Source organism: Delphinus delphis, chromosome 17, assembly GCF_949987515.2.
Source record: "Delphinus delphis chromosome 17, mDelDel1.2, whole genome shotgun sequence".
NCBI lineage: Eukaryota > Metazoa > Chordata > Mammalia > Artiodactyla > Delphinidae > Delphinus > Delphinus delphis.
This window is the reverse complement of record NC_082699.1, coordinates 55,724,278-55,739,382: the sequence shown is the minus strand read 5'-3', so window position 1 is coordinate 55,739,382 and position 15,105 is coordinate 55,724,278. Positions and strand designations below refer to the sequence as shown.

General features: G+C 33.5%; 1 protein-coding gene across 3 annotated transcripts in view; it reads left to right on the top strand.

Annotated features, from left to right (window-relative positions):
* Positions 1 to 15,105, top strand: part of CSMD3 (CUB and Sushi multiple domains 3) — a 1,080,105-nt gene that overhangs the window by 678,337 nt on the left and 386,663 nt on the right. For all 3 annotated transcript variants that reach the window (XM_060035246.1, XM_060035245.1, XM_060035244.1), the window contains 4 exons: positions 1,475 to 1,663; positions 6,373 to 6,489; positions 9,696 to 9,911; positions 11,631 to 11,819. In XM_060035246.1, the coding sequence (XP_059891229.1) occupies positions 1,475 to 1,663; positions 6,373 to 6,489; positions 9,696 to 9,911; positions 11,631 to 11,819 (711 nt within the window). The remainder of the gene's footprint in view (positions 1 to 1,474; positions 1,664 to 6,372; positions 6,490 to 9,695; positions 9,912 to 11,630; positions 11,820 to 15,105) is intronic.

Below are 15,105 nucleotides of genomic sequence, written 5' to 3'. Positions count from 1 at the left end.
GTTAAACCATCATGCAAAGTGTTATTAAAAGTGTGAGGATTTTTAATAAACTGACCCAACAGATTTAGTTCAGATTCTTGCTAAAACTGAACTAAATGCGCTAAGGACAGAGCCCAAGGGTCAGACCTAATCATAAGAAGGACTTGGAGGAGCCTAACAAGTTTAGCTAAGGCAGAGTCTTTATTACAGACAGCAAGTTTGTCACTTATAGGCCCTGGTGAAATAGTCCAAGTTATTATTGAGGGCTAGTGCCTAAATGGTAGAGTGGAGGCTAAGAAATGCTGAGGTTGATGAGAGGTGCAAGACATTGATTTTGGTCAAATCTGGCCAGGAGGCAGTGATTTTCAATTTAAATTTGTTTACAAAAGATCATTTTCTTTCATTTTTATTCTAATTAGTCTTCTGGTTTACTTAGTAACATCTCAAACCCTGTCCTACCAAGAAAACAAATAAAACACTTTTTCTGTTGACACTTTCTTAATAAGTTTCTCAAGCTGAAGGAAACCAAACTATCTTCTTTAAATGAATCATTCACATGCCTCAAAATCAGCAGAGTAAAACTTTAATTATTATACTTCTTAAAACATTAAAAATGTATTTGGTGTTTGGTGAATTTGTATTTTAATAGAATCCAGTAAAAGAGAAAACTCGATCTCTCCAGTTGAACCAAAATTTTATGGGAAGGATTTCTTGCAATGCTACCAGTGATTGCACTCTAGAATTTTATTTTATTCCCTGTCTTGGGCACTTTTACCCCTTATGTCTTTCTCTCAAAACAGGAAGATTACAAAAACTGTACCAATAAGATAAGATTATTTATCGTTTACAAAACACATTAAAATAATAAAAGTAACTCAGAATAGACTTTCCTTTTTTTGTTTTAGTACAATCCCTCAACCCCAAGGGGGTTTATTATGTTGTATTTCTTGAAATACAGATGTAATAATGTTTCTTGGATATCTAAATATTACATAAAACAAGACAATGATAAGTGGATGCAGAACAAATCCATAGACACAGGTACCAATCTCTGAAGACATATTTAGAGCCTCCTAAAGCAATCAAATGGAGTTTTAATGATAAAACTAATTTCATAGAATTATTTTAATGACCAAATTAGGCAAATTTTGCAAACATTTTAGAGTTGTACCTGGAATATAATAAGTTCAAACATTAATTATTGCTATGATTATTATTGTATATGTGTGTATATATATAATTTATAATACAAAGTTTGATAGATAATTGTACATTTTCAAGTTTTTATATAACTAATGGCCTGAGTTTTTGGTCCTTGTGGGTAGGAAATGTCAAAAAATTTGTTAAATAAACTGCTAGTTTTTAAAATAAAGCTATGGGCACATTAATTTATTTGTAAAAATTACCACTCACAATTGTTTGAAGGAATGAGAATCAATTTCAGCGATTTGACCTCATCAAGCTTACTCTTTTTCATATTCCCTTTGTTTTCCAGGTGTTACAGTGAACACCTATTCTTGCTTGGACCCTGGCATACCTGTACATGGTCATCGCTATGGTCATGATTTCTCCATCGGATCTACTGTTTCATTTAGTTGTGACCCAGGATACAGGCTGAGCCATGAAGAGCCCCTTCTATGTGAGAAAAACCACTGGTGGAGTCATCCACTTCCAACATGTGATGGTAAGAATTCATTCAATATGCAAAATAAACTGATTTATAAACCAAAAAAAAAATCAACATAATCTTGTAAAATGTGAGGCTGAACATAAATATAAGTATTTCATATATTTAAAAGAATATCTTGAAGTCTGCCAATTTTATGTTATCAAACCATTAATAAAGAAACAAAAGAATTAATATTGATAATCAGCCAAACTTACCCCATGCCTAAGGATGTTATATGTATCTTTAAAATGTGTTGAGGTAACCATTTTAGATGCCCATTGTGTGCTTCGGGTCCTTGAAAAAATAGCATTGAAGGTGTCATGTTGGTGTCAGATGAATGCAATGAAGAGATAGAGCATTTACCTCCTGCCTGAAAGGCAACATGTACTAATCCAAATTTTACCTAGCTACGCAGCACTGTGGCAATGTACCAGACTGCCCTGTGGTGGCAAGTTCCTGGCTATAGAAAATATTATACCAGTGTCCTTACCTCTTCTTTGTTTCTGTGGAGACTAAGTCAGCAATCCTTCATTTTTCAGAAAACCCATATGAAAATACAGTGAAAGAAGCTGCTTTCCTCTGCTTGGGAAGTGCTTGCACACTTGCTTTATAAAAACACACACAATGTAAATCTATTCATTATTTAGTTCTGGGCTTTAATTTTTATTTATAACACTATTCCTAACTTTTATTATTTTGCCAAGTGGAAGATTAAGTTTTCATTTCATAATTAAATTTTCAAATACTGTCAGTGCCATCATTTTTCTGTAACAGCTTTAGGTCAGTTTGTTTTTTTGCTTCTTTGTTTGTTTATTTATTTATTTATTTAATTCATTTATTTTTGGCTGTGTTGGGTCTTCATTGCTGAATGCAGGCTTTCACTAGTTGCAGTGAGCAGCAGCTACTCTTCATTGAGGTGCACAGGCTTCTCACCATGGTGGCTTCTTTTGTTGCAGAGCATGGGCTCTAAGTGCAGGCACATAGGCTCAGTAGTTGTGGCTTGCGGGCTCTAAAGCACAGGCTCAGTAGTTGTGGCACACGGGCTTAGTTGCTCTGCGGCATGTGGGATCCTCCAGGACCCGTGTCACCTGCATTGGCAGGTGGATTCTTAACCACTGCACCACCAGGGAAGCCCGGTCAATTTGTTTTTATAACGAGGTTTAAAAGGTTTAAAAGAAATCACTTCTTCCCTGTATTTGGTACAATACCATTTGTAATACCGTTCTCGTGGTTGTAAGTGACAGAACCCCATCTCTAACTGATTTTAAAAAATGAAAGCAGAATTTGTTGTTCAAAGTTTCAAACTTAGAAAAGGTATGGGTGACATACTTCTCATTGCTAATTATAATCATGAATTCAAACATTTTCAAGGATATCTCTATTTCCATCTTGGCTTTTCTCTCTCTATTGGCATCATTCTCTTTAACTGCAGCCAGGCTTTTTCCATACGGGAAGTGGAGAATACACTCTCATGAAGATGGAAACATGTAACCTCGTATTTCCAGGATCAGAGGAGAATGAGAGTTCTTCCTTGTTGTTCTAATTAGAAAAATCCCAGGAAAGGTCTCTAATCAGTCCATAATTATACTCGTAACTGTAGAAAAGGAGAAGCACACTTTACGATTGGCTTTCTCCGGTCCTGTGTCCATCCGTCCTTGTGGTTGGAGACAAATGATTGTGGTGTAAAGGTACTATGTTTGCCAGGTCCTGGTGAAGCCACATGATTGGCATGAGTAAATTCACCAAAGTAAAAAGGTGTGGCGGCAATGTTATCAGAAGAAGCAGGAGAATAAAAATAATGTCCAAGTATACCAGCATGCTTAAATATTATTAATAATAAAAGTGAGTGTATCTAGTTTTCCTGGGAGCAACATAGGCCCTCATCATCTCTTGTCAACGCAACTTCAATCAACCTTAAATTCAATATCCAACTACTTCAATCTAACCTCCTTTCTTCACACTAAGGGTATTTCATGCTCTATCCCATGTCAAAAAATGCTTAATGGCTCTCTGTTTCCTAGGAATGAAAGTCCAAATTATTAGTCATGGAATTCATGATTCTTAACCATGTGTCCTCCTCTTTTGTATCCCCATTTCATTCTGAGCATAACTGGACAAGGGCTAAATTATATTCATTTTTTGAATGTCTGAGCTTTGTATAAAGCCTCTAAAATTAACTGAACTCAAATACTTATAACTAGTAAACTGATTTGATTAGGGTTTTCCTTCAGTTTAAACATTTTCCCCGGAGGCAGCTAATCTAAACTTCCTGGGGTTAAAGGGAGGAGAAGTGAATAAACAGAATTGATTTTCCAGATCCAAGAGTATAACCTCCATTGGCCTAGATTGCCTGGATATTCAAGGTACAGCATGCCTCACTTTTATACACATCAGCTCTTATAGTTTCTTCATAGCCCATAGTTAATTGATTCACAAAGCACACTAGTCAGTGAGGGTTGGTGGTGATAATAATAATAATAGCTAACATTTAATGAGGGTTTACCATGTGCTGGTACTGCTGTAGGTGCTTTAGGTATATTAACTTGTTTTATCAAAATAACTCTATGAGGTAAGTGCCATTATGATCACCACTTAACAGATGAGAAAATTAAGGCAAACAGAGATTGAGTATGTTGTCCTGTGTCATCCCACTAGTTAATGACAGAATCAGGATTGAAACTCAGGCAGCCTTGATCCAGATCCTGTGCACAAGTCTACTATTACACGGCCTCCTGCCCACATTCTCTGCAATAGTAAAGTACTAAGATTCTTTAAAATGAAGAGTACAATTGTAGATTTGTTATTCTTTCCTCAGGGATGCCACATGTTTAAGAATTTTGTATAAAAAATACATATAGCTGTTTAAATAGTTTATGGATATTCTGTACTCCTTGGAATATGTGACTGAAAAATAGGAAATTTTCACAAGGAAATTTTAAAAACTTAGCACCATCAAGATACAATGGAAATGGTATACCTAGCCCTTAACTTGATCACAAAAGCTCAATGAGGCTTTTTTTTTTAATTGTACAAAAATTGAAAGTTTCAGTAAGAATAATCACCAATAAAGGTCTGTGCAGGCTCTAAACAGGAGCCTAGGCTTCCAGACCATGAATATTATTGTAAATGTCTTAATAATAAATGAAATTGGAAGCATAGCCTTATCTTGGTCTCAAGAAGGTGGCCTATAAGACAACTTCAAGTGAGGTACTAGTCAAGACCTTCTTTTATTCCTTAGTGAAGTAAAAGAAGTAGCAAAGGGAAGAGTGTTCTGTTTTTCTTTTTTTTTTTTAAATTAATTAATTTATTTATTTTTGGCTGTGTTGGGTCTTTGTTGCTGTGCGTGGGCTTTCTCTAGTTGCAGTGAGTGGAGGCTACTCTTCGTTGTGGTGCACAGGCTTCTGATAGGGTGGCTTCTTTTGTTGCAGAGCACAGGCTCTAGGCGCAGGGGTTTCAGTAGTTGTGTCTCACGGGCTCTAGAGCACAGGCTCAGTAGTTGTGGTGCACGGGCTTAGTTGCTCCACAGCATGTGGGATCTTCCCGGACCAGGGCTCGAACCCGTGTCCCCTGCATTGGCAGGTGGATTCTTAACCACTGCACCACCAGGGAAGCCCCAAGAATGATTTTTAATTGTGTGTATATTTATGTAAATCTAAGCCTGCTTAAATACTTCTAGGAACTGCAGACTTACTATTTCTAGTCAGGTCAGTGTAGAATAGCAGCCAGATTGCCTCAACTCTTCCTTCTCAGCGTTGCCACTTGGAAGAAATCATGGAAGACAATAAAGCCAAAACTCACTTTTCTGGTATCCCAGAGAAGTTGAGCAAGGATCAGAGTAGATAAGGCTGTATGTTGCATTCACAGTTCTTACTGCCCTTACCCATGTTGCCCATGTCCAAGAGAGTAGACATCTCCAAGTGGAATAGAATAAGGAGTCAACTTTTCTCTGCTTCCATGAGAATGTACATTCTTACCTGACTATATCTTTGTTTCCTTTAATTTTTAATACTAGTAAAATTATCTGGCATATCATAACCACTGATGGTAGAAGGCATTGTAAACTGTCATTTATTCTAGAGTAAATGAACATTGAATTAAATTTCAATTTCTTTGACCTCAGTTCATAAACATTTATTTAGTTTTATTATCTTGGAGTATTTACTTAAAAATCAATATCCTCTCAGAAACCCCTTTTTGTTCACGGTATTTCCCAGAGAAATGTACAAGTGCGGAAGCAGCCTTCAAAATTTCGGTTTACTTCACTGTTTTAAAAAGAATTCTATGAAGAATGACATCTATCCCTTTAGGAATCTAAATAATTTTGTATAATTAACAATTTGTTTTCTTAAAGTTTAGTAAAAGAGGGACTGCTAAAGAATTAATTACTCATGTTTAATTTACAACCAATTTATGCAAATGTTGCTTATAATTAGAAATGTGTAAGATAAGTATGTACTTCAAATGCAAATGTGGAAATTTGAGCTAAAGTCTCCTGGGGCCAGTATTAATTCTCAGATACTATTACATATCTTTTTCTTCTCTTTGCTGCTGCAAAGGACGAAATGATTTCTTAGTATTGGAAGAGGTCTTTACACATTGCTGTTATTACCAGGAAGTAACTTAAGCAAAAATAATCAGACTCATTCTATTTTAAGAGAGATTTGTTCAGCCTCTGCCTCTCTAACTATACCTGATCAGATGACTACATTTCTTTGTATTTTCAGCATTATGTGGAGGAGATGTTAGAGGGCCTAGTGGAACAATCTTATCACCTGGTTACCCGGAATTTTATCCAAATTCTCTGAATTGTACGTGGACTGTTGATGTAACCCATGGAAAAGGTAATTTGCCTCATACAATGATAATGGGCTATCTTCTGAATTTTCATTGCATCTATTTTTATTTCATTGTCCTTTACAATGTCATTTTGCATGAGCAAAACCAGATCAGTATTAAAATATGCTAACACAAAATTCAATTTGAGTAACTGCAGCAGAGGATTATATTTACTTTTCTATAGTATTATACTCATGTTTTTGTCAGAATGGTAATATGAGATATTTATTTTCTTTTGATATATTAAACTAATGTTATTTGGAATTTTCATATCAACAGAATCTCAAACAGGATGGCTTTTGTCTCTGGCACAGTGGGTTGATTTCAAAAGTTCAAAGGGGAATAGGAAGATACTCTGAAGTGCTGAACCAATTGTAAAGCAAACAGTACATGTTTATATACACTCGTTTTTAAAATGTTTATGATTATTTATTATAGCTATATTTCCTGTGTAAATTTATAACCATTCTAGAAATATCTGTCTCAAATTTTCTGTCAGAACTGAAGTTATATCTCACATAATTGAATGAGAGTATAAAATTGCACTATGCATATGGTAGATGTTAATAAATGTCCTTTGAACAAATAAATGAAATTCCTTGTAGTACTAAGTATGGTTTATTCATGCAATACAACCAAAATAGTATATTAGCAATATAAGTGGTTAAGGCAAAAACTTGACACTGGGAAAATGGGCATTCTAATATATCAAAACGAAAATGGATGAAAATTATTTACCTGAAAAAATCTACATGCTAATCTTTTTAAAAAGAGTTAATTTATTCATGATAAAAACTGCTTTGGAGAAGTAGTTTTTGTTTTAGCTCTATTCTTATATTATTCTTATTGGTTTTTACTATTACATTGTACTTATTAACTTTACTATAGAAGATCTAAAATAACCCCACCCACAAAATCCTAGCAATGAGAAGATGATATTACAATTTTAAAAATTAAAGCTTTATTTAATAATTTGAATTCATTGTGTTTTTTACACAATGTGTTTTTACACTCCTGTTCAACTATGTGAGATATATCTGCAGTTCTGATAGAATATTTGAGATACAAATGAAGTTTGCCTTTATTAAAATTATACATCCTTTTATTGACAGTGAGGATTATATAAGGATTGTTATTTTAATGAAATTAAATATAATTGAGAAAAAAATGCTGTTAAAATGAGTATTGTGGTATTGTACAGCAGGAATGAGGTAGAAGACTTTGTAAACTGTCATTTTTGTTGCTCTCCATAATGGAAGACTCTTTGCTGGACATTAACCAAAGCATCCAGTGTTATTATTATTTCAGTGTGTAGTGGATTAATGGAGTTCAAAATAAGCTTCCTTGTATTATACAAGAAAATGGAGGGCTACGTACTACTTGCTATGTAAATAGAGGTTTAATTAACACTTAAGGTTTTGCATCTTCACAGATTGCAAGTGTTAATTAAATCTGTATTTACATGGCAAGAAATGCAGATTATATGTTTTTCTTTTACGAGCCAACAAAATTGTTTGGAAGTACAACTATTCCAAAGTGTAGCCAAAGTTATGTGAAGGATAATCTCTTAAAGTTTGGAGAAATTGTCAAGGTAATATAATTTAACTTCTCATCCAGCACATGCAGATGCGCACATGCACGCGCACACATGTGTCAATATGTCACCCCCTTAAGGTCATAGTTAGTGTCATAACTAACTAAAACCTAGATATTCATGATATTTTGACTTCAAGCCCAAGTTTTTTCTTATATTTCTGTAACAAAAATTGCCTTAATAAGGCTTCTTGAATTATCACTTTTATGAGAAGGTACTATGATGTTGAAACCACTGATTTTTTCTCACTATTCTTCAACACCCATTGCCCTATTAAGATTGTATGTCTTTGCCTGTCCACTTCTTCTTCCTGAAATGTCTATCCCAGGATTGTTATTCCACAAACATCTGTTCACTTTTGAAGGCCATTGCCTTCAGAAGCCTCTGCTGATACCTTTGACAAACTACCTCTATTTCTATGCTCCTATATTGACTCACATTAATCATTTTTATAGCACTTAGCATAATGTTTGAACTTTTATTTTATGTATCTTTTTCCCTGAGATAGACCATGAGTTATTTACAATCTTCTAATTTTTTTTTTATATTCCATAATGCCTATAATATAGTAGGTTCTTAGTATCATATTCTTATTTGGATTAATTGACCTTCAGCAGAAGGTCTTATATTGTTTTGCTGCAGTGAAAACAGATTTTATTGCTTAAACTGTAATCTGATAAACAAAGGCTTACTTTTATAAAGTCGCTGACTAGGACAGAGTGACATGAAACCAATTTACTTTCATGTTGAAGGATTAAACAATAACGATAGCTAACGATTGCTGAGTACTTCCTCTGTGAAAGCACTGTGCCAAGTCATCCCCTATATTGTCTCATTTAAACTTCAAGACAACCCTATTAGGACCCCATTTTTCAAATGGAGAAAGTGTGTCTCAGAAAGACTATGTATGTAATACTTGACAATGGGCTTATTAGCATCACTATCTAACAGAATTTTTAATTTTCCCAAGTATTAATTCAGTGCATATCAGAACAACCACATTTTTCTAAGAAAAACATGCATAATGAATTTTTTCTTCTTTTTTTTCCATCTGTTCTTGTGTTACCTGCCTAGTTTTTCTTAGTTTTAGTCTCTGATTGAAATCAAATTGACTTAATGTGAATTTCCATTCATTATTCTGTAAACTTAGATATCAGTTAATCTAGATGGCAGAGCATCTTCTCCTTGCCACATTGACACCTCATTCTCATTTACATCTGTCTAGTGTCAATTACCACATTTACACTGAAGAACATTTGAAAGACTGACTTAATTTCTGGACCCCTCCTAAAAAAGGCTCATTGTGGAGAGAGAGAGAAAAAAAGAAGAGTTACATTTTTAAAATTTTTATTTATTTATTTTTTTGCGGTACGCGGGCCTCTCACTGTTGTGGCCTCTCCCGTTGCGGAGCACAGGCTCCGGACGCGCAGGCTCAGCGGCCATGGCTCACGGGCCCAGCCGCTTCGCGGCATGTGGGATCTTCCCGGACCGGGGCACAAACCCGCGTCCCCTGCATCGGCAGGTGAACTCTCAACCACTGCGCCACCAGGGAAGCCCCAGCTCTATGTGTTTTACTGATATAGTTTATAAGTCTAATTTTCATCTTTCCCTTAATAGGTGTGCAGTTCAATTTTCACACCTTTCATTTGGAAGACCATCATGACTACTTACTCATCACAGAGAATGGTAGTTTTACCCAACCACTGGCACGCCTGACTGGTTCAGAACTTCCTTCAACAATCAATGCTGGTCTCTATGGAAATTTCAGGGCTCAGTTGCGCTTCATTTCAGATTTTTCAATATCATATGAAGGATTCAATATTACATTCTCTGGTAAGAAAACAAGTTTAAAAATCAGATTTTTAAAAGTATGGCTTTTTAAAAGCCATAACTTTTTTTAAAAGATTTTTAAAAGCATAACTTTTGTTATGTATGACAAAACAGAGAGAGAAAAAAAGAGAAAAGAAATAAAGAAGAAAACAAAGAAATTATCTGCCAACAAATTTTAATGAAACGTTGAAATGCCTTGAAGATTGTCTATAGTAATATATTAAAGGGAACCTTTAAACAATAGCAAAAAATAAATCAATTCATTAAAAAATTTAATAGAAATACAATAAATACATTTCTTTAACTTGCATCCTGCAGAATTCTAACAGAGAAGAACTTGCTAAAATGCCAGTTGAACTTAAAATGGAAATTCATACATATATTTAAAGTTTCAATTAGGCCATAAATGAAATGTTAGTTAAACCAGTGATATTCTAGTTTTGTGTTTCAGAAAAAGGCATAGTTTATAGGCCAAGATTAAGACAAACTTAATTTATTCATTTGCAACTAGATGATACAGAAACAAGTTAATATGGTTATTCTTTTATTCTAGAATAACCTCATCTGTAGGCAACATTATAACTTGAATTACAGGAAAAAAATTATAAGACCAAAGTGAATAAAAATGTATTCTTATTAGTTCTACTTTCTAGTTAAATGGAGTAGTGAAAGAGAATACAGAAGCAAATTAATAAGTAAATCTTATGCCAACCTACTAACATTAAATTTATAATATTACAATTATACAAAATTTTATAAATAATATATAATTTATATAAATAAAATCATAAAAATACTAACCTCATCCTTCAACAGTTATTCTAGTATTTACATGAAAATACTTGTCTTCTAAAATAATTAAGGTATTTCATAGTGAATAGCAAATGAGCATAATCAATTTTAACCTAGAATGTTAAAAGTATATCCAAATAAGTTTTTTAAACAATAAAATAATAGCTCATCAATGTGAAACAATCCCTCTTGTTCTCCACTGCAATTACATACTAAGCATGTGCTCTGGAAATATTTTTAGATAAGCTACTTCTTCTTAGGACTGTATATAAATTATAATATTGTTGTTTAATTAACTCTACTCTCTCATACCCTGAAGAGTGTTTAACTGTTCATTTTCATGGTGCTCATTCATTGCTTGAGGAAGTTTTCTTGTATAAATCTATAATATACAATTTTCAATTTATGAGCACTTCAGTCTTACATAAACCCTTGCATCTGAAGTGACATGTTTTTCAGAATATGGATGAATTGAATTTCTTGTATACTAGAGGCACAAGAGCCTTTGTCATTTAGACTATAACCATTAAGTAAAAGTCATTTCAAAATGCAAATCATTTCATTCTAAATGGCATTTTGCATTTGAAAATATGAATCTATTATGCCATTATTATAAGTCAAAAATCTATGAAATGGAAATTTTCTAATGCAGAAGAAAAAATACAAGATAAATAGCTACATTTTCAATGTATCACTCAGAAGGTGACATTTTCTCACCTGTATTGAATTTCACACATAAGAGTATTCATTAAATTAGTAGACCTTTCACAAAAGAAGAAAATTATGTGTGCCATCAGCATATACCCATAATTTTACATACAGTAACTTTTAAAATGTATGGCTGGCCCTAAAAGCATCCATTTTGCAAATAGGAATATACCCTTAAAGGTTACTACTAACATTTTCTTTGTTCTCTTCATCCAATTACAGAGTATAATCTGGAACCTTGTGAAGATCCTGGAATTCCTCAATATGGTAACCGAATTGGCTTCAGCTTTGGGGTTGGTGACACTCTGGCCTTCTCATGCTCATCAGGTTATCGTCTGGAAGGGACGCCAGAGATCATCTGTCTTGGTGGCGGCCGACGAGTGTGGAGTGCACCTCTGCCAAGGTGTGTGGGTACGTGGTCAGCTGCTTTCATTTGCTTGTATGTGTAGTCACTGTCCATGGAGTTGCATGGTTATACACCCTTCGTTTTTTAATAATCTGTTGAATTTCTTCATTTCTTTCATATTAGTTATTTCAGTGTTTTTTCCACTTGGCAATCTGGTATACCTCAGTTACCTTCTCAACTGTTCTATTCAACCAACCATGCTTCTAAATTTGTTTTCAGATGATGAGAATAAGGAATGAATAGATAGACAGATAGATAAATAGGTAGATGACAGAATCATATTTTGAGAGCTTACAGAAAATTGCATTCTTGTATTCTGTTAATAGATGATTTTCCATGACTTCTAACTGAAGTTTTGACAATATTTTATAACTTAGAATTAACATGTAGGAAACATGATTACAAGGGAAAATAATAGATAATTTAAGGACCATCAAGGCAAGTATTGACTCAGTATGTGTCATCTATAGAATTAATCTGTTATGATAGATGAATTAAGATGGGAATTCATTTCACATGAGATAAAGAATTGCAATAATTAAAATATTGAAAGTTTGGAGCACCACCTCAACCTTTGGAAATGAATATTTTGACTGATAAATTAAAAAAAAAAATCTGTAGAGAAAATGGAGGACTTTTCACTAGGACTTAAAGTCATTTTTATTTATATTAGGAAATAGAGAGGCAAGAATTTCTTTAGGTCATCACCCATTCAGTGGTTATCAGTACTCATTTTTACAATAGAACAAGATGCAAAAGATCATTTTATTATTTCATAAAGCTCTTAAAACTCTCAAAACCATTTAATTTGAATTTAATTGTAAATTTAATGGTGCGTCACAAATCTTTGTAAGTTATAATATGCTACAAAATCAGGCACATTGGTAAAGATTTGATCTGTGGTTTAAGAATTTGTCCTTTTTTTCTTTTTTTAATGGAGGCAATATACCCCACAGATGAAAATGCAAATGGAGAAGAGGATACTCTCTATGACTTATTCAATATATTGTCCACTGTTTAGAATGTGGTGGGAATACCTGTGGATCCCCAAATCTAGTAAAAAAAATTTGATCTTTCAAGTTAATAAGTTTTATAGTGATGAGATTGTTTTCACAGCCCCTAAGGGTTATATAACAGACAAGCTGATATTCAACAGGTGAAATTTCTTTTTAAAAATCATAGGCTTTTATAGAAATGACACAAGCAGCCACAGAGGCTGGGAGGTGATAAGTAGTCATACTCTCAGAGCATCTTTTCCAGGAAGACATATATAGTCCTTCTGTTTTGTTTTTATGTTTGGGGTTTTGGGGTTTTTTGGTTTTTTCTGCTGTTGCCAGATATGGAATTCCCCTCCTTATCTGAATTGCTCCCATTTCCATTTTTCTTTGGTGTGAATATTAATGAGAATCTTGGGAATAGTCCAAATGAGGGCTACAGAGTGCCTAGGTTTATATCCTGGTCATTTGATATTGGGTTAATTCACTTTTCTAAACTTCACTTTTCTCATCAGCAAAATGGTTACAACATTTTGCTAATGTTAGTTATGAGGGTTAAAGAGATTAGCCATGCCAGTCAGACACCTAATACAATCCCTGGAATATAGGAGGGGTTCAGAACTTAGATGCTGTTATAACTCTTATTATATTGAGAATAATCTGCTGCCTATCCAACCCGCCGATCTAGTTTATAAAACCAATTATAGTACGGAATGAATTCCATGTTATAAAACACCAACCTTTATGAGGGTGTACCTGGCTCTTTTATATATGTATTTACCTCATTTAATTCTTACTATAATTCCATTATTGTTATTCCCCCCATTTTTCATCAGAAGAACCTAAGTCTTAGAGATTTTAAACAACTTGCCCAAGATCGTCAAGGTTATATGTGGCAGAACCGTGATTTGTATACAGTCTTTCTCATTCTGAAACCCAAATTCTTTTCATTAGGATGGTTTAACCTCAAAAAGACTGAGGGAAAGGTAAATCTGAAAGAATTCTAAGTCACAAAGAGTTGATTAATATTTTCTTTCAAAGTACCAGAAACATACCAGGATGTTACACAGGCTGAGAAGAAAGTGTTTGTATCTACATTTTTAAGGTTTACTCCACTTTTACAATAAATTTTAATAAGTAGATTTATGAAAATCTGACTTTACAAAACAAGTAACTTCAAGTTCGTTTTGTTATATTAAAGTATTTCTTTGAGAGTAGGTTTATTCGTGCTTAAATCTTTAGTGAGAAGTATAACATAAAATCACCCTATGGACAAATTTAGAAAACAAAGTTATTGCCATGGGAATTTTCCCCTCATTTTAAAATTAACTGTGCTTGCTTTTAAGCTTATTAAAGTATACAATTAAGTTTACTGTCCTTAATAAAGTCCACTGTAGGTATACATTTAAGTTACAAGATAGGGTGAGAAATATTTTCAAATAGTATGATTTTTTAAAAATTTTATTTCTCCAATTTTCTTTAAATTTTTCTTCACTCTTTTGCCTATTCGTTAAAACAAATATGTTCCTTTTTGCATTTCTGGTTCCATATATGCGTATGTATATATTTCTTATTTTGTTATCTTTTCAAAGTTCACAATCTTCAGTCACATAAAATGTGCATTATTTGTAACTATTCATATGAACAGATGCAGTTTTAGCAATGCTAGTTTATTTGGACATATTTTATCTCTTCTTAGATTCTTTGTGCTTTTCACTTCATATATCTCTAAAGCCAATTCTCTAGTGCATACTTGTTTAAAAACATCATTTAGTACTCAGCATCGCCAGGCTCATAGAAAGCTTATGTTACAGACAGTGGCCAAATTATGAGTAGGTTGTATTCCAAAAGTTTGTTTCTGCTTCAGTTATTTGGAAGCTAGGTGGTTTTTCCTTGGTACAAGGTTGCAAACAGTGCATTCCCAGAACAAATCATAGATGAGACTTAAAATTTTGTGTCATGTGTAAAACTAATACTAACATTTACTAAAATGACTTACGTATACCTAGGTTATGTAAGAATGTGCCTGACTCTGGACATAAGGCAACTGATAAAGCAATTTTTGGAAACTTACTTTTTGTTTATTTTTTACTATATATTTAATTTTGATCCTATATTTAGTGTATAAATTGGTTAGTGTCTTCCAATCTCTGTTGGTAGAATTTGGTGAAAGTTACCTTAATTCTAGATGTTAGATGAATAATAAATAATGTTTCATTATTTATAATGTTTTCCTGAGAAACCTCTGCATTTATGTTTTAAGGTAATATTTTAACAAAATGAGACAATATAATAA